The 18,677-nt window shown below is 44.5% G+C and overlaps 1 protein-coding gene across 1 annotated transcript in view; it reads right to left on the bottom strand.

The window, feature by feature from the left end:
- Positions 1-15,045, bottom strand: part of LOC146829810 (nicotinamide N-methyltransferase-like) — a 34,185-nt gene extending 19,140 nt beyond the window's left edge. Inside the window, exons 1-2 of the mRNA XM_085608509.1 lie at positions 14,871-15,045; positions 1,922-2,129 (exon numbers count right to left, since the gene is read on the bottom strand). Coding sequence (XP_085464635.1) covers positions 1,922-2,129; positions 14,871-15,018 — 356 coding nt within the window. The 5' untranslated portion in view covers positions 15,019-15,045. The remainder of the gene's footprint in view (positions 1-1,921; positions 2,130-14,870) is intronic.
- Between the last annotated feature and the right edge of the window lie 3,632 nt (positions 15,046-18,677).

Below are 18,677 nucleotides of genomic sequence, written 5' to 3'. Positions count from 1 at the left end.
CCCCTGCTGGTGCTGCTCTATGTTAATTGAGATTATGCTCAGCTCACATTGCTGGGTTGTGCTGATGCTGAGACTGATGCTCAGGTTTATTTAGTGCTTGTTTGGTGCTTTTTGCCTCAACGGGAGGCGTCTAAAATTGGGCCGGGCACTCCCAAGGGGGCACAAGCTCTGTCCAAGCTCTAGCGAGCAGTGTTGCATGAGCCTAAGTGTAGCCTGGACTCACCCCTGTCTCATGGCCAATCTCGCTGCCAATCCATTGTCCAAGCCGCAGAGATGCCGCAGCCTCCGCAACGGCCCCACAATTGCCTCTCAACGGCCTCACAAACGGCAGTGGCACAGTCTCTTGCGGGCTCTTGTGGGCTCCCCTATGGCCCCCCTATGGGGCCATTCAATGCTGCTTTCCTGCCACTTCCCTGCCTCTCCTTGCAGCCGCAGCAACCCCAACAACCGGAAGTCAGGCACCGGTGTGTAGGCTTGTCGGTCTGAGATCCAGTCAACCTTTGCGATTGACACAGTTTTTTCTCCTCGGGTGCCATATTTTATGGCGACCGTAGTGTTAAGGTGAAACCTCTGGAGAAGGGATACTAGTGCATCCTCTACACCCATACCTCTCATCATGGCCCACAATGTATCCCGGATAACTGTGTCGAAGACACTGGACAAATCCATGAAGGACAAGTGGATTGAACCCTTCCTTGCCTTCAAATCTGACTTAAAAACATTAATCAACAGTGGTGCCCACATTTTAGGGTTGCTTGCAAAAAGCTCAAAGGGCACACCATCTGGGCCTGGCGCATTCAAGCAAATTCCCTGTGCCATCGCCTCCTCCACCTTGGATACAGTGATAAATAGACTAACTTGGGTGGCTACAGAGAGATCTTAAGGCCAATCCATTGGAGAATTTTCTACCTTTTTACCGAATGGATTAAAGATACCAGAAAAGTGAGATACCCAATCATGTGACAAAAAAAGTCTATCTGCCTCACTTCTTCAGTAAAAAACAAATATGTCAACTCTCCAGATCTTCACATGCTTCTCATCTCAACTTTTCTATCCTCAATCGCAAGTTTATATTTGTCAAAATGTTGAGATTTCATCTTTTATATTTGCTGATAAGCTGAGAGAATGTTGTACAAACTGATAGGTCATAAATAGCGGTCGGGGTTGTACACCAAGTTCTCTTGAACTAGCTGCAATAAAACCTTTGTACTAATATAGTTACATTGCAGAATTGTTAGTTACATCGGGTCGGTAAAAAGCTGCCTAAAGTTTAGTAAATAGGTAGGGCACATTTTGTGACTCCCAGTGACTGGCTCCGAACACAAGGATGACCGTTTATGGGGAACAAAATACCACCATCCCTTTAGTTGAATTCCAAAATGAGGTTTGTTTTTCAAAGCTCTGCTACTGTTGTAAACACAATCCCATTTGGGAATATCATTTACAGGAGCAGGCACACCTATACAATTCCTAAATGGGTAACTTTTTAAACTTATATTACCACAATTGCAGTCACAAACCAGTGATACATCTCATTGATAATCATAAGAAAAAGAGGGGATGCCAATCACGACTTCTCCCATTTGTGATTCAGAATGAGTTGGTAAACATCTGTCCTATCTAATACATATTTACCGAATTGCAAACCACTTTGCACACCATTTGATGTGATGCATTTCAAGCAAACGTGAGAGACAGTTCATGCTTGCTCACTTACAGGTTCAAAGTTGGAAAACTGTTTTATGAGTGCCCTACAAATTTCTAGTATCAACAATAGAAAAATGGCATGAACCTGCTGCTCAGCTCTGGAAAGTTGAAGCTAATTTCAAGAAAGTAATCCTGTAGCCCTTGGTGCTGGGACTGCTGGCAAGGTAAGCATAGGTAGGCATTTGAAATACATCATCAGGTGCAGAATACATACCTTTTGCCCTGAAGCTCACAAAGTGCCTTTGCTACATGACTCCAGTCCAAAGCTCCGGGCTCATTTCTCCGCCACTTCTCAATCACTGCAACACATTGATCATTTGAGCCACCAAGAATGATGTCTGTAAAGTAGTCACAGGCTGGAAAGGTCCATTGGAAGAAAGGAGCAAAGGACAGCTCAATCAGGAGCTCCCCTTTGACAGCACCTGGTGAGAAAAATATACAGAAATGGATTATTGATTATGTTTTTGAAGTAATTAAACTAAATCAACCTCTGCACACCCCTGGGTAGCTCGGCACAGAGCAGTAAGGCTTAACTTTAGAGGCAACGTGTAACATACCTGGTGTGACAACTAGAGCTTAATTAAATGAACAAAACACTACCACAATGTCAATAATCCAATAAGTTGACCTTGGGTTATTCATTATTAAAGAATAAACTGAAACGTATTGGTCAGAAACATAAACTGCACAACAGGGCTATTTGGTCACGATTGAACGGGACAAATACAAAAGTTCAGGGCAACCATGATGGAGCCTTGGCCAGATACTGGGACCAGGCTTGGCCAGCTGCAAAATACCTTAGTCGTGTCATCAACGGAGTTGAGATGCGGGAAGCAAAAGCTTGATGTGTCATCGTCAATCTACCGGATGAAGGTGACACACTCTTTCTGTATCAGCACAGCACAATGTGGATGTTGTATATGTATCACTTGAAGTCAGGCCAAAAAATGTACTGGACTCATAATCATATCTGTTGTGGGTCTCTACATGTGCAATCCCATTCTTAGACAAAACAACTATATTTCACAAGTCAAAATTAAAGGTACACATGGCTTTTAATAATGATGTCAATGTATGCAATGACACATATTTCAGTCGAGCAAAGAGCAGCAGACCATAAAGTCTGCTCCTAGCCCATTGTCTGAAAGTACAGTTTTATACATATGTATGCAATTTGTGCACACACACTACAGGCACCTGTTGCAAAGGTGCATACACTGAATAGGTTACAAATAATAGTATGAGATGTAGAGATGCACCACAACAATAGCACAAAGCATGGATATGATTGTTGTTTTTTTTTTATTTTATTGTTTTTACAGAGCATACTATGTATGCAGTGAAGACAGGCAACACATTTCATCCATGTAAATGGACTTCTTCAGGGAAAATATGATTGTAAATGAGAGAGATTTGCCAAATGGAAGTATCACAATATCGGTCCTAGAGAAAACCCACAGCAGTGTACTTCCTCAATGTTTCAAATTCATGAGTGCCAAAGGTTATCTATCCCTGTCGTCCCATTTGAGCAGCATGTATAAGCTAAAATATTAGATTCCCAAGTAGAGAGACGACCACAGTTGGAGAATAGGGAAAGGAGCCAATACGGGCATTCAGATTGGTACCAGTACTGCCAGCGTCCGTCTGCGTCCGTCTGCTTCACCCAAGTGAATGGAGCGTCAAGACGTGGAAATTAATACAATGATACATGTGTGAACAAAAATGAAATCAGAACACACAATACAACCTCTTCATCAACACCGAGTCAGAAATACGTGATCAGGCAGACTCAGTGACCTAGGCCTAGGCCTGAGGCAACTGATTGACATATCATGGATGTGGTGACACGTAACCAGCAGAAAAAACGCATGAGCAGGAAAAACCCAGACGAATACCACAGAGCGTCACTTGGTCGCATCCAACCCTTACAAAAAGATATGATTCCGTGATCGGACTACTCGGACCAACAGCAGGGTTGAAAAGAGAGGCTCTAATGGCCTTTGAAAGTCTATTATTGGTTGCCGGGATCCCCGAGGCACGGCACACAAAATGGCACCTGAATACCGTGAAATCGCCTATGACTGGACTGGAAGTCAAGCTGCCCTGACGGACTAGACTGACCACTGGAGAAGCCCCCTAGACGATCGGGTAGTAGTCCCGCTCTCCAGGGAAAATAGCTGATATATGCTGCAGCAGCTGAGTGCTGGGACAGGCCCAGCTGATTGTGGTGTTGCGACAGAGTCTGCATTGGGCCGCGCTGCGGCTGATACCTGGTGTTGCTCCCTGAGACGCGTAGCTGATGTCGGAGTGAGCCCCTTCAATGAATCCAGCTGTGCACACTGGTGTCGACTGCCTGAATGAAGCATGGTCCAGCACTCGCAGAGTTGAGGGCTGCCATCTGGAGGTGCGGGAGCGAGGAGCAGACGCAGGATACACATTGCTCCAAAGATGGCAATGGTGCAGGATGGTAAGGCGGAAGATGCTGAGGAGCGGCACGTCCTGCACCTGCTGGCAAGACCTGCCCAAGGGTGAAGAACCAAGCGCTGAGAAGAGGTAACGGGGAGAGCGCTCCACCACTGATGAGCAGGAGTGGCAGAGGGGAGCAGCGGGAGGAATCAATCATGCAGTGAGAGCAGGAGGTGTGGTGACAGCACGACTGCGGGTGCCCACTTGGGGCCTCATGGCCACGGCCATCTGGAGTCTTACTCTGCCAGCATGAGCGACCTCCTTGCAGTGAGGAGGTCAGCCTTGGGGGCAGAACATTCCTAGGTGAAGTGTGGTGGCCTGGGGGACTGAGAACTGTACCGGACGAGCCTGGGAGGGACTTGACTGACTTCAATATGACACTCAGACAGGACTTGCCTGACCTTAACATGGTGCCCGCCACATAGGGAGGCAGAATGCAGGATTAAGACTGACTGCCACACTGGGAATCTTCATACAGGTCTGCTCGGAGTTGTTGACCAGCGGCAAGTGGGAGCTTTGAGTTCTACACCCCCAATGGTGGAAATGGGTGCTGGCTTTGGATTTTACAGGTGCTGAACTTGGTCCCCAGTGTTGGGGAGAGGCACAGGATTGTTTCTTTTGAAGAAGTAGGAACACCTCCGGGGAAGTGGTGGAGCGGCATCACTATGGAGGTGCCTGGGGTGCCTCTACACACTTTATTCTCAGCCAAAATATTCCTAACCTCAAGATGGCATCTGGATTTTGTTCGGACTGCGGTATCTCATCTCTCCAAGTCCCCAGCTTTATTAATGCATTCTCTGATTGCACCTGATCATTATCCTGACAGCGGAGTCCGAGCACTTTGTACGATTCCTGGTGGAGCTGCTCGATTCAGCTATAGAGGAGATCGGCCCTGGTTCATCCCAATGGCAGTAACCTACCCAGCCAGACATTGGGCACAGTTTCTCCCCGTCTCCCGGTTTTTCTCCCATCCCTCCCCCTCCCCTGACGAATTTCCGTAACTTTGCTTTCTTTTTTCCCATGTTTGATTTTTACTCTTGGAACAAATGTAACTTGTAACCTGTAACTCTGATCCTCATGTAAAGCACTCTGATACCTCCGGGTCTAGCCAGACCTATATAAAACTCAAAAAAATTAAATAAAAAGGTGGACACTTGGAAAATAGGGTAAGGTATCTGCCATATATATGTTCCTGCTCTTGACAACTGTGTATGTGAGGGCCAAGAATGACAGCTATGAATTTGTCACAACACCTTAATACATGGGAATCTATTATGGGTGTTTGCATGGGAAAATCCATACTTCAGCCATTTGTTGCACAATGTCTGCTGTGTGAGGCTATGCTTTGATGTGTGCAGTGTAGAGTAACTGAGTGTATTCAACCACTCAGAGGCATTGAATTTGAATATGATTGTGATAGTCTGATATGAACTGATCTTGCTTTTAATGCCCATGCATTATGCAAACTCTACGGCCACCAGTTTAGTATCCATTTGCATTTAGCTTGCACCATGCAAGGCCACGCAAATAGTACACAAAGGCTTCATTGATACATAGTAAAAAGCAACTTAGATACTGCCCATTGCCCTTGAGACTGTGCTCATGCCAGCCCACATGCTTCACATATTTCGGACAGACTGTACCACCTTGACATTTCCCTCAAAGAATCAGTTAAAAACTTGTTATTGGAAGTATATCCAGGCTAGTCTTCTTCACACCTCTAGGTAGACTGACAAATCAATTCCTCCTTCTGATAGACTGGCAAAAAGACTTTTTAGACAGCAGCCAGTGCCAAAAACCTTGTACCCAAAGTTTTGCTATGATACACTTGAAATAAGGACGTTTACATCTATGTGGAATGCTGCCAGAAGTGATGGTCATGGTGATCTCTGTACAATGTGCCCAATGTCAGCCCATGAAAGCTTAAGCCATGTCTTGCTTTTTGCGCCAAATATAACAAGCCTAGAGGCAAATGGATTCACCCGCTGTGTAATTACTTAAGCATTATGAGACATACAGAGGCTTTAAGGTTCTCTGTGTTCACATTGGCCACTGTAGGTAAATATCTCTTTGCCGTAGGGCTGATACGGTGAGGGAAATAGCAGAAGTTCTAGGGGTGGCAGAGGAGCATAGTTGAACAGCACACTGACCATCACTAGTACTTGTGTCCCCTAGTATGACTAGTGTACGGGTAAGTTTCAAGGTCATTATCCTTTTTTACATTTTTTACTGAAACTAAATTGAATTTTAATCTTAGCAAGTGTCTACAACTAGTCTGTAGGAATAGGTTAGCTGAATAGTAGCCTCAGTGAACGTAACAAAGCATCAAAAGGTAGAAATTGTTTTTGTGTTTTATTTCCTCGTATTATTGACTTTACAAAAACTATTACGACTTAAAAGAGGCGGGCTGATTGGACAAGGAAACTATTATTTTACATGCATGATGCACTTATTCAATTGAACTTGATTTTAATGCTGTATTGAGTGTTGGATTATTTCATAGAATAAAATATTGTATGGAATGTATGTTTTATGGAAATAAATCAGTTACTACTACTACTACTAGTAATACACACAAGGCCTGATTTGTGTGGCCTTGGATGGCTTTATAACAACATGTTAAGCATGGCAGATGATTGATCTCTGTTACATAAGTTGTCAGGGAGGTATACATTCAATAGGTGGTCTATGCCCATTTACACGCATACATCCATGGCTTTTAACCTGATTTATTGTACTGTTTGCTTGCTGCTTCTTTCGCCGATCCCACCCTCATACCCGCACTCTAAAAATATTAAGAATTAGAGCATCTTTGCTGATTTGCACATTCTCATTTCTTCATTCTCTACCTCACTGTTGTAGCAAGTCCGGCGGGGGCTGGAGGGTAGTTCCGCCAAGCGCGACGCCATCTTGCCGGTCAGCGCAGGTTAGCGCTCCAGCTTTTTCGGCTCCAGGGCGCATTTAATACACGCAGAACGGACACGCAGCGGACGCGCGCGGCGGGTGTGCCGCTGGCGCGCCAAAGGCGCGCCTAAGGCAAGCCCGTCTGCGCCCGTCCGCGTCCCGAAAGCGTCCAGCGCCAGAGAAGCTTGTCTGCCGCCTCAAGAATCCCAAAATCCCACTGTATTTGTCAGCTATTCCAGTGCTGCCCTTAGGGGTCTGGATGTGACAGCCTGCCGGCATCCGCACTCTTTGGATGTGGCAGTGCGGCCCTTAGCGATCTGCAGTTTTTACGATTTTCAGCTAGGGGAAGGTAGTGTTGCTCCTCTGATCATGACCCCTAGCTCTAATGAGCAGTCTATACCCGTGCAGCTCTTAGCAGCGTTAATTAATGTCCGCTCTCTAAAAAAACATCATGTGGACGTCCATGGGCTGTTGGAGGACGGTTCATTAGATATGCTGTTTCTTACAGAGACCTGGCTTGACTCCTCCTCTGCCCCTATAGTGGCTTTGACTATCCCGGTAGGCTACAGGATCATGAGAGTTGATCGCCAGGGGTCAAGGGGTGGTGGTATTGCGGTCATTTATAAAGATCTATGGGATCTTTGTTTGGGTGACTCCGGGATTTGGGCAGGCTGTGAGGTGCTCGATTTTAGCGCCAGATTGTCAGCCCATTTTACTCTGGGGGTCTCCCTGATTTATCGGCCACCTGGACCGGCTGGTTCTTTTCTTCAGGCTTGGGGTGATGCCATCACATCTAGGGCTGTCAGGTTCTCCCACTATTTGGTGTTGGGCGATCTGAACCTTCATATGGATGTTCCTGAGGACAGGGACGTGAATGACTTGCTGGATACTCTTCATATGGCTCAACTTACCCAGCACGTTGGCCTTCCCACTCATTGGGCCGGACATATATTGGACCCGATTTGTTCCAATTTTCCTATTTTTGTTAAGGATCCTCTCCCAGTGACATGGTCAGATCACTACATATCCTACTTCTCTTGGTCCGTCTCTAGGGTGATGACTCGGGCGATTAGCTTCCGGAAGCCTGCTCTGGGGAAAGTGGATCACCTGGAACTTGCGCATGCTCTGGACCTAGCCAGACCTGTCTTGTCTGGGGGTTTGGAGGAGTGTTTGCTGGGGTTCACGGGGTGGGTGTCTAGAGCAGTGAGCTCGATCACCTCCCGTCACCCCATCAGACCGGCCAGAGCTACTCCCTCCAAACCCTGGTTCACACCCGCTCTCAAAGTAATCAAGCACGATTGTAAAATTTTGGAGCGGGCGTGGCGTAGGAGCGACTACTGTCTCGTGGCTAAATCCAGACTTAGAGCAAGGCAGAGAACCTATTATGCCGCCATTGCTTCAGCTAAGGGTCCTTTCTACGCGGCCCGTATTGACGCGGCCAGGAATAATTCTAAAGAAATGTTTTCTATTGTCCCGAGCTTTACTTCTCCGCTGGCCCAAGCAATTGTGACTCCTTCTTCGTTTGACTGGTGCATTACCTTGTCTGGGTTTTTCAGAGATAAAATCACGGCCATTCAGGCCTCTTTCTCCTCAGACAAGGGTGCCCTGGTATGGAGGCTGACTTGTCTCGCAGTGACCCCCCTTGCTTTGTTGTCTACTTTCAGTCCAGTTCACCCGATGGAAACTCTTAAAATTCTTAGAGGGCTTAAATCGGGGTCTCCGGCAGATGCCTGCCCGGCCAGGCTTCTGACCGATGTAGCGGAGAGCATCCATCTTGAAGTTAACTTGATTATTAATCTCTCCTTACAGTCAATGGTGGTACCCCAGGACTGGAAGCAGGCTAAGATTCTCCCCTTGCTGAAAAAGCCATCCTTGGACCCACTCAATCCTGGCAATTATGGCCCCATCTCTCTCCTGCCAGCTATCGCCAAGGTTTGTGAGAAGGTGGTGCACAAGCAATTGTCAGATTTTGTGGAGACTGAGGCTCTCTTACACTCAGCTCAATCAGGGTTTCGGGCGGATCACTGCACCGAGACGGTCTTGGTTGAGGTTGTGGAGGCCATTCGGATGTGCCTGGATGCCGGGGGTAGGGCTGTCCTGATTTTGCTCGACCTCTCGGCAGCCTTCGATACGGTCCAGCACGTCCTTCTGTTATCCCGCCTTGCGGAGATTGGTGTGTCAGGGGCCGTTTGGGGCTGGCTTAGATCCTTTCTTGAGGAAAGAGTTGAGCAGATCTGGCTTCCTCCCTTTTATTCCTCTTTCCACCCGGTCACCACGGGTGTCCCGCAGGGCTCTTCCCTTAGCCCTCTGCTTTTTAACATTTATGTTACGCCTCTGATCCATCTGGCTGAAGCGCTTGGGGCTAAGGTTTTGGCCTATGCTGACGACACCCAGTTGCTCTTCACTTGGGATAAGGCGTCCAGTTCGGTCCTGGCGGCCCAACAGTGCCTTCGCTCCATCTTCACTTGGCTGGCGGATGCCCAGCTCAAGTGTAATGAGCAGAAATCAGAGATCTTGCTGTTTGGCACCTTCCCTACCGATTTCCGCGAACAGTTGTGGCCACAGGAGCTTCCTCTTCCCATCTCTGAGGGTCAGCCCGTCAAGAACTTGGGCATCTGGTTCGAGGAGAATCTCTCTTTTTCTACTCATATCAGGAAGACTGCTGGCTGCTGCTTTGGTCTTATCAAAACTCTTAGGAATTTTTTTCCTTTACTTCCGCAGGCAGCCAGAGTTACAGTCACCTGTGCGTTGATTCTCTCTCGGCTAGACTATGCCAACTCTCTCTTGGTGGGGTCTCCTGGGTATTTGATTAAGAAATTGCAGGTGGTCCAGAATACGGCGGCCAGACTGCTTCTGGGTATTTCATCCAGGAAGAGTGTTACTTCTAACCTGCACTCTCTTCATTGGCTACCTGTGGTGGCCAGGATCAAGTTTAAATCCTTGGTCATGGCCCATCGTGCTCTTCACGGTCTGGGCCCCCTCTATCTTCAGAGGCGCTTCTCTTTCTATGTTCCCACGCGTGCCCTACGCTCGTCGTTTTTGCGTCTGGCCTCGGTCCCACGCTATAAACTCCAGAGGGCGGGGGGCAGTTCTCTGGTGGTCAAAGCCAGCCGGGCCTGGAATGCTCTCCCCCTCAATCTTCGTCTCACACAGGAGTTCACAGTCTTTAAAAGAAAGCTAAAAACACATCTCTTTGTTTGATTGTCTCCTCACTTCCCCTTTGGTTCGAGTAGCCGAGCGCGTTACAAGTGGAAATAACATAACATAACATAACATGTATAACGACCTCTCCAACTTCTTCCATGAAAATACCACCAAGATCTGCAGCAACTTTAAACCCGAGTCACCTCTGTGAATCGTTCCAGCCTGCTAAGCTCATCAACCAACGATTGCCAACTGATAGCATGATAACCCTCCATCTATCAATTACACTGCAGCAATATGAAGACAGCCCACTCAGGGGCTTCCACCATATCTACAACCTGGGAAGAGCCACGATAAATGCTGCACTCACTTCCATCATCAACACCTAGCTGTAAACTTGACGAAATCATTGCCCTCTTCAAAAACACCTATAGCCAACCTTGCAGTACTCAGCAACTACTGACCATTCTCTCTGTTCCCTTGTCTAGCCAATTAGGACCTAAAACCTCCTGGATGACTCACAATTATGATTCTGAAACAACCACAGCACCGAAACAGTGCTCATCGTTGCCACAGATGACATACGCACCATCCTGGACCATGGGCAGACTTCTGACCTCTTCCTCCTTGCCCTCTCTGCTGCTCTGCTGCTTTCTACACTGTCTCCCACTACACACTCATCACCAGGCTACACACTGCTGGAATATTAGGCCCAGCACTCAAAAGGATAGCTTACTTCCTCTCCAGACGATCATTACAAGTCAGGGTCGCACGTTCACATCAGAACCCAAGGACCTCATCTGCAGAGTCACACAGAGATGTTGGTAAATCATTGAATGTGTCAAAAACCACGGCAGTTGCATTGGAATACCCTAAGTGCCCCTTCCTTTCACATATGAAGCTGGACCCATGTAGATAGAGTACCCGGGTTTTACATCGGCCAAGGGAGGGGGGATACATGTTCCCCTTAAATGTGTTGCTGGGCCCTGGGTTTGAATAAATAGCTTTTAAAAAAACTTGGAAATTCACTAAAAAACAAAGGTTATAGTGACGTTATAGTAAGAGGGCAATGCTTCTCAGGGGAGGCATAATGAGGAGAAATAGTTTTATTTATTGTTTCAATGTGTGCTGCATTCCGAGTAATTTGCCGCACAGGATTGCTTTGTGCAGCACAAGGACAGAAGCCGAAATTCCTTTAAATATGGCACATTGCTACCCTTTCCCTATTATGCAGAGCTGCATGCATTTTTTGTTTTAACAAATGTAACCCTAAGCGGCGAAGTGACCCTTGCTCACTATGCACCTGGAACCAACCTGTACCCAACTGATGAGGCCCAATCAGGCTCAAACCTTTCTTCCATTTCTCATGTTCCATTTCAGAGAGGGCGTGTCTTGACAATTTGGGATGGACTTTTCATATTGAAGCAGTACCAAGACTAATTTGCATATTGCTAGGACTGGACTGATGATGGCCAAAAGAACAATGGGTCAGAATAGTACCCCGAGGGATTGCTGGTGGTTAGACAAACTGCAGGAAGTCCTCTCATCATTCTTTGTGTCTTTGTGCGTCTGCTGTCTTTATGGTGCCTTCAACCATTGCTCAATGTCCACAGGTCCCATGCATGCCAGAACATGCAGAGCATCACACACAGTGAGTCACAGGAGCACAACAAAAACAATCAAACAAATACTTAACCGTGTATCCAGGGAGTGTTTCCACTGGGTACGAAGTCAATATTTGTTTTTCTAGCCCCACCACCTGGTTTTACCTGGCAGTGGGAAACAGAAAAAAAGGCCTCAGACAGTATGCTCTTAATAGGGTGGGCTGTGTAAGGTGCTTACTAAGACAGCTGCTATTCCATCGGGCCTTGACAGGTAGCTCTCCATCAATAGAGAGCTTCGACAGAAAGCTGGTGGCACTCCCTATACTAAATACTAAAATCGGTAGAGAGACACACAGTTTGTTGGAAAGGTACTCCTTCTAGTCAAATATATTAAATTACTATTATTTTTCTGAAGTATAGAAGACAAAAAAATCCTACATAAAGTTAAAATATTGTGGGGCAGATTTACAAGGAACTGACACATCTGTAGTGATGTGTCAATGTTTCCGCACCAGCCTGTGACACCCTTGCACCACCATATTTATAATACGGTGCACCATGGCACAAGGATTGACAGATGCATCAGAAATTCTGACACATCTGCTGGCCCAAAAGTCACGCATTGCTTGAGTCATGTCGCAAGCACGATGCAACTCCAGTAATGCATGTTGAGGTCTATACTTATTGTACTGCGTCACTCTGCTTGAAGCAGAAATAAGGTTTTGACGCTGTGGTGTCCTTGAAGTGGAACAATGAAATCTTGTAGATTTCACTGCATGACTTTCACAAGGCTTTCCTGTGTGGGAACACTCACCCTACATACATTATTCCTGACGCAGGTATAATGTGACGCAGGGCTTTACAACATGACACATCTCCCTAGATGAGTCACGTTGGAAATTGGCCGCTTTTTTACACCGCCGCTGAATCACATAAGTGAATGAAAGGCCGTGCAAAAGTGTTGCAAAGGGCTTGTAAATCTGCCTCTGTTTTTTGTATATTTTATTATTACTTATGACAAGTTACGTATAGAATTAATTTAAAGTAATTCAATTATATTCTATTTAGGAGTCCTAACTTTACTACACCTAAACTGAGAAAAATCCTAACTTTAAGACTTTCGGTATTCACAGAAGGCATTTAGGAGTCCTAAAGTTAGGACTCCTTACTTCTGTGAATACCGAAATGAATAAGTGCCTTCTGTGAATGCCAAAATGTTAGTAAGTTTAGGATTTTGTCTTAAGTTAGTTCTGTGAATAGGCTCCAGTCTCCCTCATTTTCCATGAAAGTGCTCTGTCTCAGTGGTGGACCATGTATGGTGCTGGACTTACTACAGTTCGTTTTTGGCAGTAGTAACTTTCCACTTATATATTTGTCTCTACCCCCTCTTTCCGGGGGTGTAGAAAATTAATTCTATGTGACTGATTTAGTTTGATGGTGCTTTGGTGGGACCTTCTCGCAGCTGCACCAGCAAACCTTTGTGAGATCCGCCCAACACATAATGACTTTTTTTTGTCATTGGCGGGTGATTCCTTTGGTATCCCACTGCGTTGCCTATAAAATAGGCACCACAATCAGAACATCAAAAAAAGTTCCAGCACTGAGGGGGGCACATGTTTTGCCACTGTCTGCATCTACAGGGTATGAGGCACAGGGTTGCCCTGTAGGACCCCCTTTGTTTCCTTTCTACCAGGGTTTTCAAGGAATAGAAACCACCATGATAATCCTAATAGAGAAGAAACTTGTAAAATGCTTGCCTGGACCACGGCTGCCCTCTGCGCCACAGCCAGGGAATGTGTATTTGTAAAGCGTACTTTCATGCGGGGGTATCTTTGCGCTGAATAACAGATGTTCATTGTTACCCAACTCAATGGTACTAATTTTATCAACCTCAGATGGATGAAAGGCTGAGTGGGCCTTCTGGTATTTGAACATGTGACCATAAGGTCAAACACATGCCACTGCAGAGGACGCATTAGTCCATTGAGCCAACAGACCTGGAACGGTGGTTCCCTAGCAGAGACGGTGCTCCTAGGGACGCAGGACTACTAGGGTTGTAATGTGGCAGTCATAAAACTGTCCTACCACAAGTCTGGCAGTCCAAGGACTTCCAGAATCGTGATTAGGCCCTAAATGCCTGAGTGACTTTACACTCCTATTGTGTTAATACCCGCAGAAGTAAAAACCCATTGTGCATTCTACTAGTAGTAGATTTACCTTTGTGAATAACGCCGGAGTAACCCAATATAATGCGAAATGTAAATATGCGGCAATAGGAAAGCACTGCTGACTACATAAATGTGGGAGACAGAAGTACCTTTGAATGCAGCCCTTGAACGTGCACTATTCATGCTCAGGGCAAACTAAAGGTAAAGAGGGGCTCCATTTTATGCCTGGTGTGAATTTAAGCCTAGTTTATGTAATCTAGGCTAGAATATATGAAACTGTGCACATATGCTCATAATTGCATTATCATGAAATACGGAGATGCATAAGATTCATTAAATTAACCAGGGAAATATATTTGCTTATTTCATTCGTGAGGCATCAGAATGTTAGTATCATTAACATTTTAAGATCCCATCTAGTGAATTTTTCATATTGGGTTGTAGAAACAGCCTCCTGTATTTTATTTTGATTCTCCAGTCTCAAAATTTACATTATTTGTGCAACATGAGTCAAAATAAATGACATTCTTGACATTCATCTTGCTTTTCAATGCACAATGAACAAAAATCTATGGCTGAATGGTAAATACGTATATAAATTACAATGTACTTTTCATTATCAATGTCTTTTTTGCCCCAAGCACAAAAATGTTATTTGATCTTTCTGTCATTTGTCTATTAATCCTTTTGACTTCAGTAGCTACATCAATTTGCATCTACATATATTGATCATTTTTGTCTTTGAATAACCAGAACCGATTAAATAACTGAGGCACCAAAAGCAAGAATTCAATGCATAAACATAGATTACATATTTGTCAAACGCAATATTTCTCCCCACCTTCAGCTGGGATGACAGGAGATATTAAAAACAGACCTGAGGTGAAGATTTTGTTGAAAGAAGGAAATATCCGTGTTAACACATCATCGACAAAGGCAGAATCCTTTGCAAAATATTCAGTCACCAACGCAGTCGCATCCAAGTGTCGATCATGGAGCTTTTTCAGCTCAGAAAATGATGCCATTTTCAATAATGTGAAGTTTCAAGATCTACCCCTTCTGTGTGTGCACCTATTTTTATAATAAAGTAATCTAAATTGCAAATTATCGAGGAACAGAGAATGGTTTGATTTGCGTTTGCTCCAAACCACTTCGCTGTCAGCTGAGTCAAGATTATACATATTTAGCATACTGTTTGCAAAGCATAATGTGGTCAGGTCTGCCACATGTCCCATCATCTTAACTGAAACAGATACAGCAATGAAATTTCTGCCAATACAATAAATAGAATTTTTATAAAAGTCCTTCAAAAACATGCTCTTGATATTCATTCTTTGAACACTCTTGGTTTTGGGCTTTTTCTTTTTAGTTTTTTGTCAATGAAATTATGAGTATCACAAAAATACTCAAAACTTGAAGCAGAACCATATGAGTGCTATTAGATTCACTCGAAATCTGATCAATGTTCCAATGTAGGGAATCACCACTTTGTGAACATGTCTTTTAAAAATGGGGTTACTATTTGAGCGGTACTCATACCAAAACACAAAAAACACTTTAGTTATATCAAAACAACATTCTGAGAGAATCTCCACTAAACCCTTGGTGGCTATAGCACAAGTAGCCGACAGACTTCAAATAAATGAGAGCTATGCTGAAGCAGCACAAAACTAGGAAAACCATCTAGGTAAACTTGTTTCCTTCTTAACAAGGTCCATTAGGGTCCCTCAAACTTTATGTAACATCATCAAGATGTGCTGGATAAACTGATTTTGTCAGCAATCTGCTCTCAGTGGGACCAACCTGGATTATGCACCACTGGAGAGTGCTTCACCAGGCAGAAAGATGTATCCCCTTCCCTGGTTCAAGGTTTTACCATTGGACTTAGTCCCTATTTGGAAGCTGCTATCCTCCAGCAAGGCAAGGCTGAGCAAGGCTCCACAATGCTGCATGCTTTTGACACGATGTCCCACTGACTCTCTTTTGATCGGAGCGAAAATCTAGGTAGTGGAAGTGATCCCTTTCAACCATTATCAAAGGGAAAAGGGGTTTCTTAGTAACACCTTCACATTTGCAAATGGATTCCTACCAGCTTTCAATTAGCTGTAAATAGCAAATGTTTTGTCAGAGTATTTCAGTCACAAGACATTTGTATGTAGCATTCCACTTTGTAGTCAAAATGCCCCTTGCTAAGCATTTTGGTGACTGGAAATAGACCGATTGTGTGAATTGGGCCATTTGCAACTCCACAAATGGTTTGTGCAAGTAGCCCTAAGTCAATCCTTATTAGTGATTAAATTAACACAACACTGTAAAGAAGACTGGTTATAAATTGTGTCAGCGTATCAAAGTTCTTAATTGCTTGGGTCCAAAGGGCATAACAGTTACATCCTCAGCCATGGCGCTCACATGCTGAGGACATACTCATTAGGACCTGTCCCAGCCCAGGGGGGAAGTGCTGGAGATCCCCCTGTGGGCCTCCCATATACAAGCTCCCACAATGGGAAATGAGGTAATATTTTACTAAGGAGATTGAGGGTAATGGTGGGTGTTAGGAGATTTGTACTGGGGCAGTGATCCCACACAGAAATGTGAGGAAAATTTTATTTTATTAACTACATTTGAGGTTTGCAGGGGATTCTGGGTAGAACAACATTGGGGGATTCATGCTAGCAACACATCCCTTGACTCTGAGGGGTGTATAGTTTTCAGAAATGTCTGGATTTGGTATGTTTCTTTAGATGGTTACCGAGTCCGGGACCAAAAACACAGGTCGTTTTGTGATTTATCTTTTTGATGCCTCCACAATACGTTTTGGTCCCTTCCCTGGTGCGGGCACTTGGCTCACCCACACAAGTGAGGCCGAATTTTTATCGGGAGACATGTGGGCACAACTTCATTTTATTTACCTAAATTTGAGGTTTGCAGGAGATTCTGTGAAAGTAAACTTTGGGGGATCCACACTAGCCACACCTCCCTGGACTCCCCCAGGTGTCTAGGTTTCAGAAATATCTGGGTTTGGTTGATTTCCACATATTCCCACCAAGCCTGGGTCCAATAATGCTGGTGACCTTCTTGCAAAAAAGGGCCTTTCTGATAGCTAATTTTGATGTCTCCGCAATATGTTTTTGGCCGTTCACTGTCATGCACACTAGGCCTACCCACACAAGCAAGGTACTCTGCTTATCGGGTGACTTCGGGAAATGCAGGGAGCATGGAAGTTTCTGGCTACCTGCAGTTTCAAGAACTTTATATCACAGAAATGAAGAAAAAAATGTTGTTGTTTTTTTTACGAAATTCCAGGATTGTAAGGGAATTTTGGGTAACAAAACCAGTGAAAGCCACACAAGTCACCCTATCGTGGATTTCCCTGGGTGTCTAGTTTTCAAACATGTTCAGATTTACTAGGTTTAACTTTATGCCAGCTAAGCTTAGGGCCCAAAATAAACAGCATGGCAAACTGTAAAAAGAAAGGTGCATTATTCAGTGGAAAAATGTGATGTGTCCATGTTGTGATTTGAGACGCTTACTGTGGCAGGCACTGGGGAAACCTACTGAAGTAAGGTACTATTTTTATCAGGAAACTTGGGGGAACGCTGGGTGGGTGAAAGTTTGCAGATCCACACAGATTACATAACGTTCCATCACAGAAATGTGAGGAAAATGTGTTTTTGACAACTTTTAAGGTTTCCAAGTGATTCTGGGTAACATAACTTGGCGAGAGCCACACAAGTCACCCCATCCTGGATTTCCTTGGTGTCTAGTTTTCAAAATGTACATATTTTCTAGGTTTCCCTTAATGCTGGCTGAGCTACTGCCCCAAATCCTCAGCTAGGCACATTTGAAAAAAAGGGTCAGTTTTCGGTAGAAAAATATGATGTGTCTACATTGCATTTTGGCCCATTTACTTTTGTGGGCACCAGGCCTACCCACACAAGTGAGGTACCTTTTTTGTGGAGTTTAAATTGAATACCGAATAGTTGAAAAAGTGTTGTTACCAATTGTCATTCTATGCATTTCTGCTTTTCAAATATAAGACAGTGTTTAAAAAAAAGTAATTTAGAAAAATGTCCTCTAATTAACATGCTACTATGGATACCCACAAATCCAGAGATGTGCAAACTCTGTATCTTGTTTCCATTTTGGAAATACATAGGTTTCCTTGATACCTATTTTTCACTCTTTATAATTTACTCAAAATAATTGCTGTACACCTGATGCACAAGAATATAACATGGCAAGATGCAGCTAAGTTATTGTCTCTACGTTCCTCGGGTTCTTGGTGGACCTATAAGCCTCACATATCCCCGCAACCAGAGGGGTCCCGCAGACATACCATAATATTGCTTTCAAAGGTGAAAATGTAGGCACAAATGGCTCTTTTTTTCAACTCAATTTCAATATTTAATTTATTTCAACTTTTTTTTTCTATAGGAAAACCTTAAAGGATCTACACAAGTGACACCTTGCTGAGTTCAGAATTGTGTCTACCTTTTAGATTTGTATAGCTTTCCAGTATCAATTATTGGTTTCACACTCATATCTACCACTAACTGGAAGAAGGTTGCAAGCACAGAAAATAGAATATGTCCCAGTTAAATGTCAAAACTGTGTAGAAAATGTTGGTTTTGTGATAAAAGTCTGCCTGTTCCTGAAAGCTTGGAAGATGTTTACTTTAGCACCA

This window comes from Triturus cristatus, chromosome 5_2 (assembly GCF_964204655.1).
Source record: "Triturus cristatus chromosome 5_2, aTriCri1.1, whole genome shotgun sequence".
Classification (NCBI taxonomy): Eukaryota; Metazoa; Chordata; class Amphibia; order Caudata; family Salamandridae; genus Triturus; species Triturus cristatus.
Note: the sequence above shows the minus strand (reverse complement) of the source record. Positions and strands in the feature narration are given on the sequence as shown.